This window comes from Ceratotherium simum, chromosome 13 (genome assembly GCF_057802395.1).
Source record: "Ceratotherium simum simum isolate JZ-2026a chromosome 13, ASM5780239v1, whole genome shotgun sequence".
Lineage (NCBI taxonomy): Eukaryota > Metazoa > Chordata > Mammalia > Perissodactyla > Rhinocerotidae > Ceratotherium > Ceratotherium simum.
Window position 1 is genome coordinate 16654832 of NC_141912.1, and position 15623 is coordinate 16670454.

The window sequence follows — 15623 nt, forward strand, 5'->3', positions numbered from 1 at the left end:
TCTGCACCTTGTTTTTGCAACTTATTCTGGAGATATCAGTATAACTTATCTGGGAGATAGTGTGTGAAGAGTTTCCTCACGTTTATTATGGCTACATAGCATTATATGGTATAGATGCACACTACAGATTTCACCAGGCCCCTATTGATGGACATTTAGTTTCTAGTCGAATAATGCTGCAAGCTTATCCATAAGTCATTTTGTCTGCATGCAAATAACTGTAGGGTATGTTGCTACAAGTGAAAATGCTGGGTCAGAGGACATATGCATTTCTAACTACGACTGATATTGTTAAATTGTCCTACATAAGGACTGTACCAATTTACACCACCAACAAACTTTAGCATGCATCAGAATTAACTGGAGGTCTTGTTAAAACAGATTGGTGGGGCCAGGTCCAGAGTCTCTGATTCAGGAGCTCTGATGTGGGACCCAAGAATTTGCCTTTCTAACAAGTTCCCAGGTGTTGCTGCTGGCCCAGGAACGAGACTGAAAACCACTGCAATAGATCGATTTGGCTTCCACCACTTTATGGAACTGTTCTCTCAAAGTCAGCAATGTCCTCTTCAATTCTGTGGTCTTTTCTCCATCTCCATTTTCCTTGACTCTTCTGCTATATTCTAAATGTTTTCCTTTTTTTTAAATCTTCTATTCCTATTTGATTCTGAGTTCTTTCATTTTAATTTAATTTCATTTTAATAACAAATTTAGTCTATGCTTTTGTACTTGAAAGTCAGTTTTGCTAGATACAAAGCCCTTGGTTCTCATTTTCTTTCTTTGAATATTTTAAATGTTTCACCATTTTCTCCTTGCATAAAGTGTTAATGTTGAAGTCTTATGATAATCCAATTTTCTTTCTCTCACAAATTACTTTTTTGGCATAAATGACCACTTTTCAAAATGTAAAGTCTAGTAATTTTACTAGAATACACCTTGTAGTTCATTCTCAATGTTTTCAGGTACACAGTATGCTCTTTCAATATGAGGTTTCAAATATATATATATATATGTCAATATATACAAATAGAATGTATATATTTCTATTGCAGGAAAAGTTTTCTAGAATTACAATGTGTTGTATTCTGTGAGCTGACTTTGGTTTTTTTTATCAGGGACTCTTTATCTATATGTTGGCTCTTTTTTGCCTATCTTCAATATTTATCATTTCTCTCAAATCATTTCTCTTTCTATATTTCTTTTTGACTTAAAAAAAATCTTATTTTCAAGTACTAGGTCTCTTTGGGCACTATCTCTTGTGTTTACTCCTGTATTCTTTCTAGTTTAGTATTCTTTTCTCAGATCATTTTGTCTTTTATTTCTAATTCTTTCCCAAGTTCTGTTACTTCAGTTCTTAGTTTTTCTTATTCTGATTTATTTTGTTCTTTAATGTCTTATATCATTTTCAAACTGATTTTTTTTGGCATTGACACTGTGCAAGTTTTGTATTTGTGGTTTGACCCCACCCTCTTGTATTTTGGGGTTTGTGGAGTTATCTGTCATCCAGTTTTATTGTAAACGCTGTTCCATGCATTTTTGGTTTCACTATCTAGTCTGTTTTTACTTGGGGATTCATGGAGATTCAAAACTCATGTACCATCACCTTTCCAGAACCCATTTATATTTTTGACTCATGAATACTTCTCTTTCTATACCCCTGAGACTTCAGTCCTTAGCTGAGTGTGATGGGAAGGGGCTAGGGTTGATCAGGATGGTGTTTCTATTGGTAGTGGTGCATTACATCACATCCTCATTCTTCAGTGATGATCTACTAGGTTGTAACATTCTGGGTTGTTGATAGTTTCCCCTCAGCACTATATATATTCCACTCTCTTTAGCATATATTTTTACTTTTGAAAATCTGGCTTCCAGTCTAAATGTCATTTCTTTGTAAGTTATGTTTTAACTGCTGCTATTAAGATCATTAAAATTTTCTCTTTGCTTAAATTCATGATGTATATATAGTTTTCTCAAAACTTGATGTGCTTCTTCAATTTGAAGAGTCATCTTTCTTCAATTCTAGAAAATTATTGGCCATTATTTCTTCTTCTCTCTTTTGGAATGCCTATTATATGGACTGTTGAACCTTCTTATACTATGTAGAACCTCTGAACTTGTTGGTTATATATGGCAAAAAAATTTATTTTTTGCTTAAGTCAGGTAGAATTACATATTTTTATCACTGAAACAGAAACAGTGTTTCTTCTTACTTTTCTCAAAAGCGAAGTCAGAGAAAAAGAAGTGACTCCTAAAGCTATCATTTGATTATCTGTAACTAGATATCCTTGAAACCTAAACTACTCTTGAACTTTTTAGTTGTGCATGTCAATAAATGCACATTTTTTTCTCTCTTAAATCAGTTATAATTGGATTTCTGACAACTGCAACCAAAGAGTGTTGATTAACATAAATGTCTACAATGTGGGTGGCACTGTGCCAGGTGCTACATAATCAGTGGTACTCAAAACAAAGTCCATGTCTCCAAAACCACAATATTGCACACTCATTCCCCCCCATCTTCATTTCTTTGTTCCTGCTTCTCTGCCTCCCTCACCCAAACTTGGGGTGCTTGTTTGTTTAAACGTTACAGCTTCCTCACAGTTGACTTGAAAACCAAATATGTAGGAGTAACCTTTCCAGCTATAGGTCACCATGATTTTTCCCTTATTTTGGACTCATTATACTAATAGCCTATTAAATAGGTCTTAAAGTGTTTCATGAAAGTTCTTCTCCATAGTTTCTTAAAGGCAAAAGTTACACCTTTTACTTTTGTATCTTCCAGGACAAAGTCCAGAACGATTCTGGGCATCATTAATAACAAGTATACCCATAGCACTCGGCCCTTGTAGTTCTTCTGTATGATACTGGGGATACAAACACATACTCCTCTCACTTAATCAACTTAAGGACATAAGAAAGTATATTAAACTATAAATATATAAGGTGCCATTTATAGTTCTGAGAAAGGGGAAATCATGCCTGGGCTAGGGTACTCAGGGAAGGCTCCAAAGCCCTGGACTAGGACCGGGGCCTGACCTTAACACAGAATAAAAAGGCACCAAACGTTGAGACAATGGGTTTGAGAAAATGCAGTTTTACTGGAGTAGCAGGTTTGTGTCTACAGTAGTGGAAAGATTTTTACGGACACAGGTTAGCTCCAGGATAAGGGCAGCATCTAGCTCTTAAATCAGCATAATCCCTCTTCCCTTCTCTTACAATGAAAATCTCTGTAGCTGAGCCATACTACCTTGATATACGCCCCAATTTAGTTTGGCTATTAATTTCTTATCCTCTTAAGGGGACACCTCTTGTACCACCTTCTCGAGTACAAATGGCCAAGGACTAGTTAATTGGAACGAATGAGGTGGAAATGAGCAACAAGCCCTGTGGCTAGAGACTAAAATCGCCGCGGTTCCGTAATAGAAAAGGCGGCGCGGACTTCTGGGACCTCTCTCGGAAATCCTCTTCCTCTGTCAGCTGTTTCTGCCGGGACAGCCCGAGTCCACAACCCGCGGGATCATCTGGAGAAGCCCTGAGCCTTAGACGTCACTAAAATCGTCAGAGGCGGCGGGGGCGGGAGTGGGCCGCGCTGAGTGACGGTCGGAGCTCAAGAGCCCCAGACTCCCAAAGGGCCAGACCACGGCCTCCACGGCCCGCGCCAGGCCACGCAGCGCCCACTCCACGCCCCGCCCCCGCCGGCGTCGCCGCTGAGGGGCGGGGCTTCCGCTTCCGGTGGTGGATTGTTGACGCCTGCGGCTGCTGCGGTGGCGACCGGGGCGTTGGGGAGGGGCCAGTGGGGCAGGAAGACAGCGCCGTGACAGGACCGCCGAGGGTGCCGCTGAGGCGACCATGGCAGAGGGGCCAGAGGAAGCCCGAGGCCGCCCTCCCGGGCAGGACGACGGCGGAGGGGACCGCGAGCCCGTCCCTTCCCTGAAAGGCCCTCCTGCCGCCGCCGCCTCACGGCCCCGGGAGGATCCGCAGGCCGAACCCCAGGCCCCGGGCCGGCCCCCAAGCCTGGGCCTCGCGCTCGCTGCGGCCGCCACCGAGGAGCGGGAGCCGCCGCGCGAGCCCGGGAAGCGCGAGGAGGCGGCCTCCGGCTCGGGTGCGGGGCCGCAGGAGCCGGCGGGGTGCGAGGCGCCAGAGGCCGCGGCGCCACGGGAGAGGCCGGCGCGGCTGAGCGCCCGAGAGTACTCCCGGCAGGTACACGAGTGGCTGTGGCAGTCCTACTGCGGCTACCTGACCTGGCACAGCGGCCTGGCCGCCTTCCCCGCCTACTGCAGCCCCCAGCCGCCCACGCCGACCTACCTCTCGGGCGCCGGCGCCGCCCCCCAGGCCGCGCCGCCCCCCCAGCTGGCCTATTACAGCCCCTTCTACTTCCTGAGCGCCGCGGCTGCCGGGCCTGAGCCGGGGGCGGCTCCCGGCGTCACCACCCCCGCCCCCGTCGCCGGCCTCGGACCCCGGGCTCCTCACGTGCAGGGATCCGTCCGGGCAGCCCCAGTGACGAGGGTAGGATCCGCCGGCCCTTCGCGAACCCCGAGCGAGACCGGGCGGCAGGCAGGTGAGAAGCGCTAGGGAGAGGTTGGGCGGAGCAGCAGGGTCTGCAGGGAACTATCGGGGGGTTGGAGGTGGAGGGGCTGGGGGGGATCAAGGCACGCTTTTTACATCTGTTAACTGCTGCTGCTACCCGGATTGGAGTTTCTCCGCGTTCGGCCGCTATCATTAGCCCAGGCCCTAAATTCCCGAAGTGTACAACGAAGCTGTACAGTTTCTACCTTTAGACCTGGCCCTCCGAATTGATTCCCTTACTCCTGGGACTAGTCGTTTCCAAGTGTAAAGCAATCTTTGCTCCTCAAACCGCCCTCTTACCCTGATCTCCACGTTCTGGAGAGTGAGAGCCAAAGCTTAATTCTCAGATGGCAAACCCACTTTGTGGGGACGCGGGTTTTTGACTGGTAATGCTGTTAATGCAGACATGGATTTATTATATATTGTCTATATATTGTAAGATATATGATATGGATAGTATATAATATGTAATTAATATAATATATGTTACCTGTATATTAGGGACAGTGGGACTGACGGATATAAAAGATTTACATGACTACCAATGGAGTTATAAACCTTTGACCGGGCCCTGGCTTAATCTTGTCTATTGTCTGTTTACTTCTATATGGGAATTAGAATATTTGGAATTATTTGCACTTTTTAGTTTATTATTTAGACTTTATTTTATTCAGCCCATAGATACATGGGACAAGAACTAGTTGATGCTTGAATGAGATCCCATTTAGAATTTAAGATGACAGATTCATAATCGTTGGATTTATTGCATAGAAAGCAAGACAAATGAAACGAATAGGGGGTAATATGAGGAACAAAGGGATTTACTTTGTATTAATTGTCTATACTTAACCTTGATTTTTAGTAAAAAAAGTTTAATTTTGTGTCATAGGCTGTGATCACCTGGATTCTCCTTGTTGGAGTCTGTAGTGAAATGTATTGAGTACCTTAAATAATTAAATTTATCTGTGAAATCATTTTTAAACATTAAGGGTGTGAATGCAAACTTGAAACTGTTCAGTAAATAGTGAAGTAGTGTTGCTATATTTTAATAACATGCACTATTGATGGAGTCAATACCAGTAATTGTTGCAAGGTTACAAATTTTTTTTTATGACTAAGTTGCACCTTGGCTTTATGTTCCCCATTTTATTACCTGGCTAGTGTTCCAAGGCCTCTGTGAAATTAGTAGTTTTCCTAATTTTTCTTTCTTTCTTTCTTTTTTTTTTTTTTTTTACAGGCAGAGAGTATGTTATTCCATCCTTGGCCCACAGATTTATGGCAGAGATGGTGGATTTCTTTATTCTGTTCTTTATAAAAGCAACCATTGTCTTAAGCATAATGCACCTCAGTGGAATAAAGTAAGTTAAGGCCATTTGCAGAAAGGTTTTAATATCTACTGTCTAGAGATCTTGCTTTAAGTTCTATTCATGCCTGGAAATGACTGGATAATCTGTGTGCCAATGTCAATGTCATGAGTTTTGTATAGGAGCTTTGTCATATGTTTTTTTCTTGTTGGTTTTAAGAAATAACTACAAAAAAGAGAAAAACACTTCATAAATTCTGCAAGATCTGTGGGAATTTCCCCTGTCAAAAGTAGGTAAAAGAAGCCTTCAAACTTGGTTTGATTTTATTCACTAATTTCTGAGGTCAAGAACTACTGTCCCTGTGCAGAGTGGAGGATCTAAAGACAAAGGCATAGAGAGTTTTTGGTAGATGAGCTGTTAGTAATCATCTAGATGGCTTTTCCAAATGGGATTGCTTATAGGATCAGGCAAGTCCCAAGTGAACTGCAAAGTGAGCCATTTATTTGAATAATCCTCCTTTCAGATTAATAATCATAAGAGCGGTTATCAGTTGCTAAGTACTTTCTACATGCTAGGCATTGACCTCACCTCTTTATATGGATTCTTATTTAATCTTACCACCACTATGAGGTAGAGGTTAATACCCCCATTTTATAGAGATTGAAATTTGGGCTTATAAGAAGGTAAACCCAGAATTGACAAAGTTAGAAAGGTAATGAGTGAGAGTCAAGTTCAAACCCTGGTAGTTAGATTTCAGGGCCCTTGCCAGCAACCTGAATGTTACTGTGATTCCTCCCTGTCTCTCCCTCCCTCTCCTACCCCCTACACATCCAATCAAGTAGCAACTCCTTTCTCTTGTCGCCTGTCAACCCAGATCGTTTCCTCTTCATTGTCAGACCATTTGTTGTTATCATTGCTTCTCCCTAGTCCAGTTACTGTCATCTCTTGCCTGGATTATAGCAAAAGTCGTCTAACTCGTATCGCAGTCTCCTGTTTCCTGTTTTATCTCATTCCAGTCTTAAAGAGATCGTAAATTCTGATTCTGCTCCTTTCTTGCCTTAAAACCCGTCAATGGTTTCTCATTGCCGTCAGGATAAAGTCTTAATGTCTTCATATGGTTTTTTTGTTTTTTAATTTTATTTGTTTATTTATTTTTTCCCCCAAAGCCCCAGTAGATAGTTGTATGTCATAGTTGCACATCCTTCTAGTTGCTGTATGTGGGACGCGGCCTCAGCATGGCCGGAGAAGCGGTGCGTCGGTGCGCGCCCGGGATCCGAACCCGGGCCGCCAGCAGCGGAGCGCGCGCACTTAACCGCTAAGCCACAGAGCCCCATATGGTTTTACATATGAGCTTATTTCTTAATCACTGTCATCTTGCACACTTAATATTTGAGCCATACCAAACTGCCTACGGCTTCCATCACACTCTTGCTGCAAGGCTTCCGTTAATCCCTCTCTTTCAAACTTCTCCCTTCTTAGTTTGACTGACTTCTCTTCATCCTTCAGATCCCAACTTAAATGTCATTTCTGGTAAGCTTTCACTAAGTTAAGTGTACCTAGTATGTGTTTCCAAGTACCCTATAGTTCCCTATCCCTATAGTTCCCTTATCCCACTTTATTATTACTTATCACTTATTTATTGTTGTGCTTTCCCTGCTGGGTTAGAATCTCCATGAAAGCAGAGACCATGTTGAATTCAGTTGCCCTTATATCCCCATGGCTAGTACCGTGCCTGTTCATGAGAGTGCTGCCTATTTGTTGAATATACTAAGGAATGTTCTGTGAAACTAGACAGTTGGAAACCTAAAGATTAGTTTAGAATTTCAATTAAAGTTTATGACTTACACTAATGGAAAAAGAAAAATGCAGCTGCTCTGGTAACTAATTCTATATTATAACCCAAAACTATTAATTTTGTCTAGGGATATCTCTAAGTTTGCTATGCATTATATAATAGAAGAAATAGATGAAGACACATCAATGGAAGACTTGCAGAAAATGATGGTTGTGGCTCTTATATACAGATTATTAGTTTGTTTCTATGAGGTAAGCTACTGACTTCAGCAAATATTAATATTTAACAATCTAATTTTAGATTATCAGCCCTAAGACCAAAAAAAAGGAAATTTATAATCATGTATTTGTCAAATGTCTCTTTCTATTTTTTCCAAATTTTCTTTAATATAATACTTTTCAAGTTAAGAAAAAAACAACTTTGTGAATGGAGACATTTTATAGTTTCTTTGTAATATATTTGTCTTGTGGTCGAAAAATATACTTATAAGTTGGTTGTGGAACTTGAAATGTATTTTTCCATAGAAACAACTTGCTAAAAAATGTAATGGGTCATAGAGAAATATTACAGTAGAAATCTTGTGGAATTGAAGATGTTAGACCTGCAGAAATGCATTAAGAGGTTAACCATTTACTATTCTGTGAAATTCTTTCAACTTGAAATTTTTAAAACATAAATGATATGGCAGAAAATTTTAAATTGGTATAGTTTTAAAATTGGTATAGTTGAGCCAGTAAATTATTTTTAAATTATCCTTTTTTCTTTAGATAATTTGCATTTGGGGAGCAGGTGGAGCTACCCCAGGGAAGTTCCTGCTAGGGCTTCGAGTTGTGACATGTGATACATCAGTGCTTATTGCACCAAGTCGGGTTTTAGTGATTCCTTCCTCAAATGTTAGCATTACAACGTAAGTTCTTTTCTTAGCTTAATCTATGTACTTATGAAAATAATAAATTTTAAGTGTAGTAATATAATTCATAAGTTATACCATTTGATATAGTATTTTCTTCATGACATATAGTAGGCTTACATTTATTAAGTTTAAAACAAAGTTTATGAGTGTTTTTCAGTTACATTATATGATTGTAGACCCCTCTTCAGTATACATTTACAAGATAATCATTTTATGAAATATAAGTCACAATAATGAGGATGATTTGGGTGTTGATGCTATCTGTATCAGTTCTCCATGCCTAGCTTTATTCTCTAGGCTTGTGGATATGGGGTTAGTTACTGATCTGTCTTGAGCCTCCATTTGTGCTACCTGTCGTTATCCCCTCTTGAACAGGTTTTGACAGCTATGCATGCATCTTGCTCCTGCTCTTAAGTGATGGAACTTGTAATACTCCCAGTACACATGGCTAGCTGTTGGCATCTGGCTCTGGGGGGAGGTACAGATAGTGACAGTGGAAGTTGTAGAGGTGAATAGGTGGTAATCAGTTGAGCAATACAAGATACTGGCTGGAACTGCTGCCAGATTCAGAGCTGGATTGTTATATAAAGAAATATGAACAAGAGACTCCAGAAGAAGCCTTAATTTTGCTGACATCTTCAAAATTTCCTTACAATTTGGTGATTATTATAATCTTGGCTACAGCTTTTAATGAGAGAGTCAATAATGGCTAACGTTTGTTGAGCACCTCTTATATGCCAAGCACTGTTGAAAACACTGCATATGTATTAACTAATTTAATCCTAGCAACCTGAAAGACAGATACTATAGGTACTATTATCCCCTTTTTACAGATGTGGAATACAACTAATAATTGGTAGAAAATGGATCTGAAACCAACTAGTCTGGCTTCCGAGCCCACACTCTTAGTCACTGGGCTTTTCTATAGCCTTTCAGTGCACTAAAAGGCAGAAATCTAACATTAGTAGGATAATTCTCCATTCTGAGCTATTGTTGAAAGCTTTTTAAAGCTTCCCTTAATCACAGGATCCCGCAAAGAAAGAAGAGAGCTGATAAAAGAATACACAGTAATTTAAAATGCTAGTACTTCACAGAAGGTAGAAGCAAGACAAGCATACTGAGTTTAGAAGATAATAATCACACAATAATGAGTGACTGTAGAAAAGGTAAGTAAAGGGAAATACTAGAAAATACTGTAAACTTTTAGTTCACATTCTAAGACATTTATTACTGCTTTCATGTGAAAGGTCTCAAGTCTTTAACTTTTACGTTGATGAAGTCTTGAGAACTAGCCCAGGTGGTTTGATCATAATATACTACTACTTGAAAGTAACTCAGGTATCAAAGATAAAAATTCTCTCAGCTGTACTTTGAATATGTCTTAAATACATATACTTGATAGAATACTATTAATCTCTATGTGGTTGGTAGACAACTTACCTGATATTTTTGGCTTTAATTTTTTAGGTCCACTATACGAGCTTTGATCAAGAATTTTTCTATTGCTTCTTTTTTCCCTGCTTTCATCACACTGCTGTTTTTTCAGCATAATCGAACAGCCTATGACATTGTAGCAGGAACCATTGTGGTAAAAAGAAATGGGGTCAGATGATGCCCAGAAAAGCCTGAATTCCATACTCGGGAATAATGACAAGACTAAATTATGTATCAAGGCCATCAGTATCCCTGGGTTACATTAATTGATGATTTAGAAATTAAAGGAGTCACTCCAGTGTGATGCAGGTGACTATTCTGAAAGTATTGATTTTACTTGAATGCCAAAGAACTTTTTCAGAAGAAAAATCTGTTAAATTCAAGTGTTAAAATTTTTAGATCAAAAAGAAAGCAAGTGGTTTCATAATCAATGGACCGTACACTTTGTAAGATCTAAGGCATTAGAATTTGCTGAAAGCGTTTTCAGCTTTGAAATCTCCAAATGAAACTTCAAAAATTTATTTTGGTTTATCCCAAAATAATGGAAAATGTCCAGTTGTGTTTTGTAAACACATTATTGATCTTTTAGTTAACACTTCTTGGGGAAATTGTCTTTGCTTTTTGTGGGGAGGGAGTGGGGACACAAATTTGATAATCCACGTATCTCCCATCCCAGGAGGTGGTGAGTTAGCTGCAAGAGAAAGGGGAAAGTGAGGCAGTTCTCTTACCTGAAGTTGTAAAATCTATACTGCAGTTTACTGTGGGAATGATGTAACTTTACAACTATTCTTAATACTTAAACATGTACTTTGGGGCAAGTTTTGCATGATGATGAAAAAGTATTAAGTCATATTGCTATATTATCATTGATTTCTTAAAGAAAAGGTAAGTTAGTGATTGCTTTTAATGGGGGGAAGAAGTAAATTTTTACTGTAAATTTAACTTAAAATTCATGTGCAAGTGTTTCCAGTGCCCAAAAGCAAACTATAAATATGTGGGGAAAAATTAACTTCCATCAAACTGTTGCATATTTACTGTAAAACAATATTCCCAGTATGTGTGCAGCATGAAGAAAGTATTAGTGCTTTTCAGTATTCTGAATATAACTTCTCTTTATTCACATACTAGTTTCCTTTTATATTTTATATAGTTCCATAACTTTTGAAACATCAAGGAGTTAAATAATTTTAGTATTTCATGATTAAATACTAGTAGCCTGTGAAATATTAGCAATTTTCCCATTATGGACTGTTTTCTGTATAACAAGGAAGAGTAGCATTTCCAGACATTATTCTAAGTTCTTTGGTTCTGTGCGCCAAAAGCTCATTTTGGGCCTGCCAAGGATAATGTTTTGAGGGAAGTTTTGAGCAAAGTAACACTGTGTATTGCCATTTTAATTTATTCTTCTATTGAAGCAAAAGTTGTGGAGTTTTAAGTATGTGTGTGTGCTTTTGTTAGGTGGCCCAGTGAGCTGTGTTGAGATATACTGAACTAAAAGTTTTGTTTCTTTTGAAACAAAGAAACAATATCTCTGATGTCGTTTTCCCAAAAAACACTAAACTCTTTTGGACAGTTGATAATTAGATTGCTTAAAGGATCAATCTAGGCTTTATTTTTGGTATTAAGAGCAAATGCAAGACACGTCCATTATCACTGTATCAATTGTTAAAGTGGGTTTTTCTTTGATATTAACCACTGTGAAAATATTCACATTTGATGTTTATAAAAACCTTAACAGTATCCTTATTAATACCCTTTTATTGTAAAATTTCATACACCATGTTTTTCAAAATAACTTTATATTAAATCCAACATCACAGAAAGCCTTTTAGTTAAGTGTATCAAAATACTAAACAGATCATTCACTTGTAGCCTCTGGGAAGATATTTAAAGTATTATGGCCCTTCATAGTAAAAAACCAAACCAAACCAAACCAAACCCTAATTTTTTTTTTTAAATAAATGTTACATAAACTTACCACTTAGTACCATGCACATTAGTATTGGTGTATACACTACTTTTGCCAGTGATTGGGAATTCAGGTTGAAATGTCCTTCAGTCATGTAGCTCTGGAATACATCTTTAATGTGTAATTTCTTTTCAGATAATTGGATGGTTTGCCATCTAGGCTATTTTTATTAATAGAGTAAAACAAAAACAAGTAATCCAGTTGAATTTGTTATACTTAAAATATCGTACATTTATTTGCTATACACGAGTCATTCGGATTAATATCTATGTAGGTTCATTTAGATTCATCTCAAGATTCAAGTTATACTGTATAGCCCTATCAAATAAATAGAAATATTACTTTGTCTGCCTTTACCACAAAATCCAAGTCTGTTTCTATTTATGATTTCAGCACAGAAAGAGATTTTGGTTCCAAATTGTTGGAAAAAATGACAATGGGGAAGAAGGGGGGAGCCACATTTTTTTCTCTTGGGGTTGAGGGGGATGGAGCCTCCTTCTTTTTAATACTTTTCTATTTTAATAGAAAACTATTAAGTTCTCTATTGTCAAAGTCAAAGTATAATTCTCATGCAGAAGCTCTAACCTAAAAAGGCAAAAAGAAAGTTGTCTTCCTAGTACAAACATTATTCGTCACTTTTACAAGATAAGTAATAAGGGAACAAAAATTAGGAGTCAAGCTGAGTGAGAATACTGTTTCAATGAACATGCCCTAAATAAAACCACAGAACAGGCAGTTAACTTAGGCATCTAAAAAATCTCAGTACCCATTACTAAAAGTAGCCCGAGTGGCTAGTTCACCTTGAGAAATCTTGACATACTGACTGATGTGCATGCTGGGCCTAGGTAGCTAAGTGTGAGTGACGGAAAGCCTTGCTTTTAGACTAACGTGTGACTACAGAAATAAAGCTAACGGTTTTTTGGATAGTAAGCCTTTACTTTAAAATAATGCCCACCTGTTACTTGTACAGCACTGGTTCAAAAGTTACTTCTTTCTACCTGAACATTTACCTTCCAGTTTCACCCAGATTATTTTGGATTGAAAAAAAAAAAATGCATTATATTTGAGGGCCACTTTGTCTAAATTAAAGATTTTATTTATTTAATTTTTTCCCCCCAAAGCCCCAGTAGATAGTTGTATGTCATAGCTGCACATCCTTCTAGTTGCTGTATGTGGGACTCGGCCTCAGGATGGACGGAGAAGTGGTGCCTCGATGCGCACCCGGGATCCGAACCCGGGCCATCAGCATTGCAGCGCGCGCCCTTAACCACCAAGCCACAGGGCCGGCCCTACTTTGTCTAAATTATAAAAATGAGTCTTCAGTGTTTTTTGTTTCAAATGCTAGTAAAAATTGTTTTCACTCTACTTTAAAAGAAAGATTTGTTCCATTAAGCATCTTGTTTGGGTGCTTCACTTATACATAAGTATTTTCAGCAAAAGAAAGGTAGGAGGGAGTTGAAAATTAATTTAAACCACTTGCTACTTGGGAATAAAGGGCTTTTTGAGGGGCATGGATGTATTAAATATTTTCATTCCTACACTTATCCCTATTAAAACAGGCTTTTGTTTATTTTAAAGAATATGCCTAGGGGCCGGCCTGGTGGCGCAAGCGGTTAAGTGCGCACGCTCCTCTGTGGCGGCGACCCAGGGTTTGCCGGTTCGGATCCCGGGCATGCACCGATGCACCCCTTGGCAAGCCATGCTGTGGCAGCGTCCCATATAAAGTGGAGGAAGATGGGCGTGGATGTTAGCCCACGGCCAGTCTTCCTCAGCAAAGAGGATTGGCAGATGTTAGCTCAGGGCCCATCTTCCTCAAAAAAAAAAAAAAAAAAAAAGGATAAAGAATATGCCTAAATAACAGCAGTATTCCTAAAATCTGAGAAGTGTCATTTCAATTACCATTCCCCATCCCCCATACCAAAGGCCAAAATACAATATGTGCTTGCCTGGGTAAAGTTCTTATTTCAAAATGTGTGTCTCAGTAGGGCTTACCCACAAACAGTATCTGATGGCCTACAGATAAATGAAATTCAGCATTCTATTTTTAATAATTTCTATGCCACCAATTTGTATTCTTTGTCTCAATAAATACCTGGTCACCAACGCTTTTGTGTTTTACCTGTTTCTTTGAGAAGGTTTGCTCTAGAATCTCCTACTTAAGGGTGACCTTGCTTCCAAATACAGCTTCTCCAGCATTCTCTGCCTTCAGGAGAATGGCAACAGGAGTCAACTAGAATGCTTTCAGAAATAGAGGTCTATCAAAAAAAAAAATCATCCACTTCCTGGGATATATTCTTTTAGCAGGTCACTCAAAAGTTACCCACAGATGACTAAGCATAATGTTAAACTAATCCTGTCCTTTCCTTAAAGTTGGTAACCATCCCAACCACCATGTAAGATATTAAGGACCCACATACATACAGATGATGATCCAGAAGTGCCAAGTTTCATAGCTAGTAAATGACTGAGCTGGGCAATTTAAACCTAGTTCTCATCTATACAAGCATTTCCTAGTCTAACGTTTATGAACAAATCTAGAGAGAAAGGGGGACAGGATATAAAAAAGGTTCCTCAAGAAGGACAAAGATAATACAGGATAAACTTAAATGTAGCTAAACTATGGCCTGGTTTAAGTTCTGTAGGCAATGTGCTGTTAGGAGCCCAGCCACAAACTACACATTCTGGAACTACAGTGGGCTTCTGAGATAAGTTTATAAATGCCCCATATTACAAGGAAATGAAGGCTCTGAGACGGTTATACAGCTGGTGTGTGTAGCTAGACCCAACATACCCATTTTCTCAATTTTACTATACCAAATTTGTTAGTTTCTATTTATTAAACAGAGGCTAACCTTTGTAAAATTTCCATTGAGTTTCAAACTTTAAACAGGCCTAGGAAATGACAAACTAATACAATTAAAGCAAACACAAGTTCTTCACAGGCTAAACCAGGAAGTTGATGGCCTGGTTACAAATTATTAAAATTAGTCCAACACTTATTTCAAATAATAAAATCCTAATTACATGAACAATTTCAGGAGAGCATTTGTAACAAATATTAATAAACAGCTCACCTTTTCCAGTTGTTTGTTTGAATTGTACTTTTTTTTCCTTAATGCCTGAAATTGTTAATTACTCAAAACAACATAGCAAAGTGGCATGCCTGGACTTCATTCGTCAGAAGTCTTCCAGGTGCTTATTTAATGATACAGGTTTTTGGACCCTATCCAGACCCAGTGATTGAATGTATCTCTGGTGAAGAGGGCCTAGATTATACATTTGACACACCCCACCAAGTTATATTGATGTACATTCAGTGAGAACAACTGACACTTTTGTCAATCAACCACATTATATAAGCATACCTGATTATTCAGTCAATCTTGCTGCATATGGCTTTCCTCCCTTCAGAGATTATTTTCAATTAAAAACAATTCCTTACTGGGCCAGCATGAGAAGTGGGCTTTTGTTTTCTTTCCATGCTGTTTCCCCTTGTTCTACAAACAGCCCTGGATTTTCACTTGTGTATGGAGCATATAACCCAACCCTGCACATGGTTGCTATTAAAGCCACAGGGAGTAGATCAGAGTGGGTCTATAGCCTGAGCCAGTTCAGTAAAGAGCTACCTCTGGTGGGCTTAAGTAG

General features: G+C 39.1%; 1 protein-coding gene across 2 annotated transcripts; it reads left to right on the plus strand.

The window, feature by feature from the left end:
- Positions 1 to 3758: 3758 nt before the first annotated feature.
- FAM8A1 (family with sequence similarity 8 member A1) lies at positions 3759 to 14081 on the plus strand. 2 transcript variants are annotated; one of them, XM_004432096.3, is made up of 5 exons: positions 3766 to 4555; positions 5801 to 5921; positions 7790 to 7913; positions 8430 to 8569; positions 10043 to 14081. In XM_004432096.3, exons 1-5 carry the CDS (start codon positions 3847 to 3849, stop codon positions 10185 to 10187), a joined length of 1239 nt encoding a protein of 412 aa, XP_004432153.1. In that variant the 5' UTR covers positions 3766 to 3846; the 3' UTR covers positions 10188 to 14081. The 2 variants fall into 2 exon arrangements, with proteins under 2 accessions (XP_014644220.1, XP_004432153.1); XM_014788734.2 differs by lacking the exon at positions 8430 to 8569 and having other exon boundaries at positions 3759 to 4555.
- The last annotated feature ends 1542 nt before the right edge of the window (positions 14082 to 15623 follow it).

What these genes read in the sequence shown, in the direction of transcription:
- FAM8A1 (XM_004432096.3), top strand. Translation starts at nt 3,847, where the DNA reads ATGGCAGAGGGGCCAGAGGAAGCCCGAGGCCGCCCTCCCGGGCAGGAC. An exon ending in ATGCACCTCAGTGGAATAAA is followed by an intron (nt 5,922 to 7,789) that starts GTAAGTTAAGGC and finishes AATTTTGTCTAG; the next exon opens with GGATATCTCTAAGTTTGCTA. An exon ending in TATTAGTTTGTTTCTATGAG is followed by an intron (nt 7,914 to 8,429) that starts GTAAGCTACTGA and finishes TTTTTTCTTTAG; the next exon opens with ATAATTTGCATTTGGGGAGC.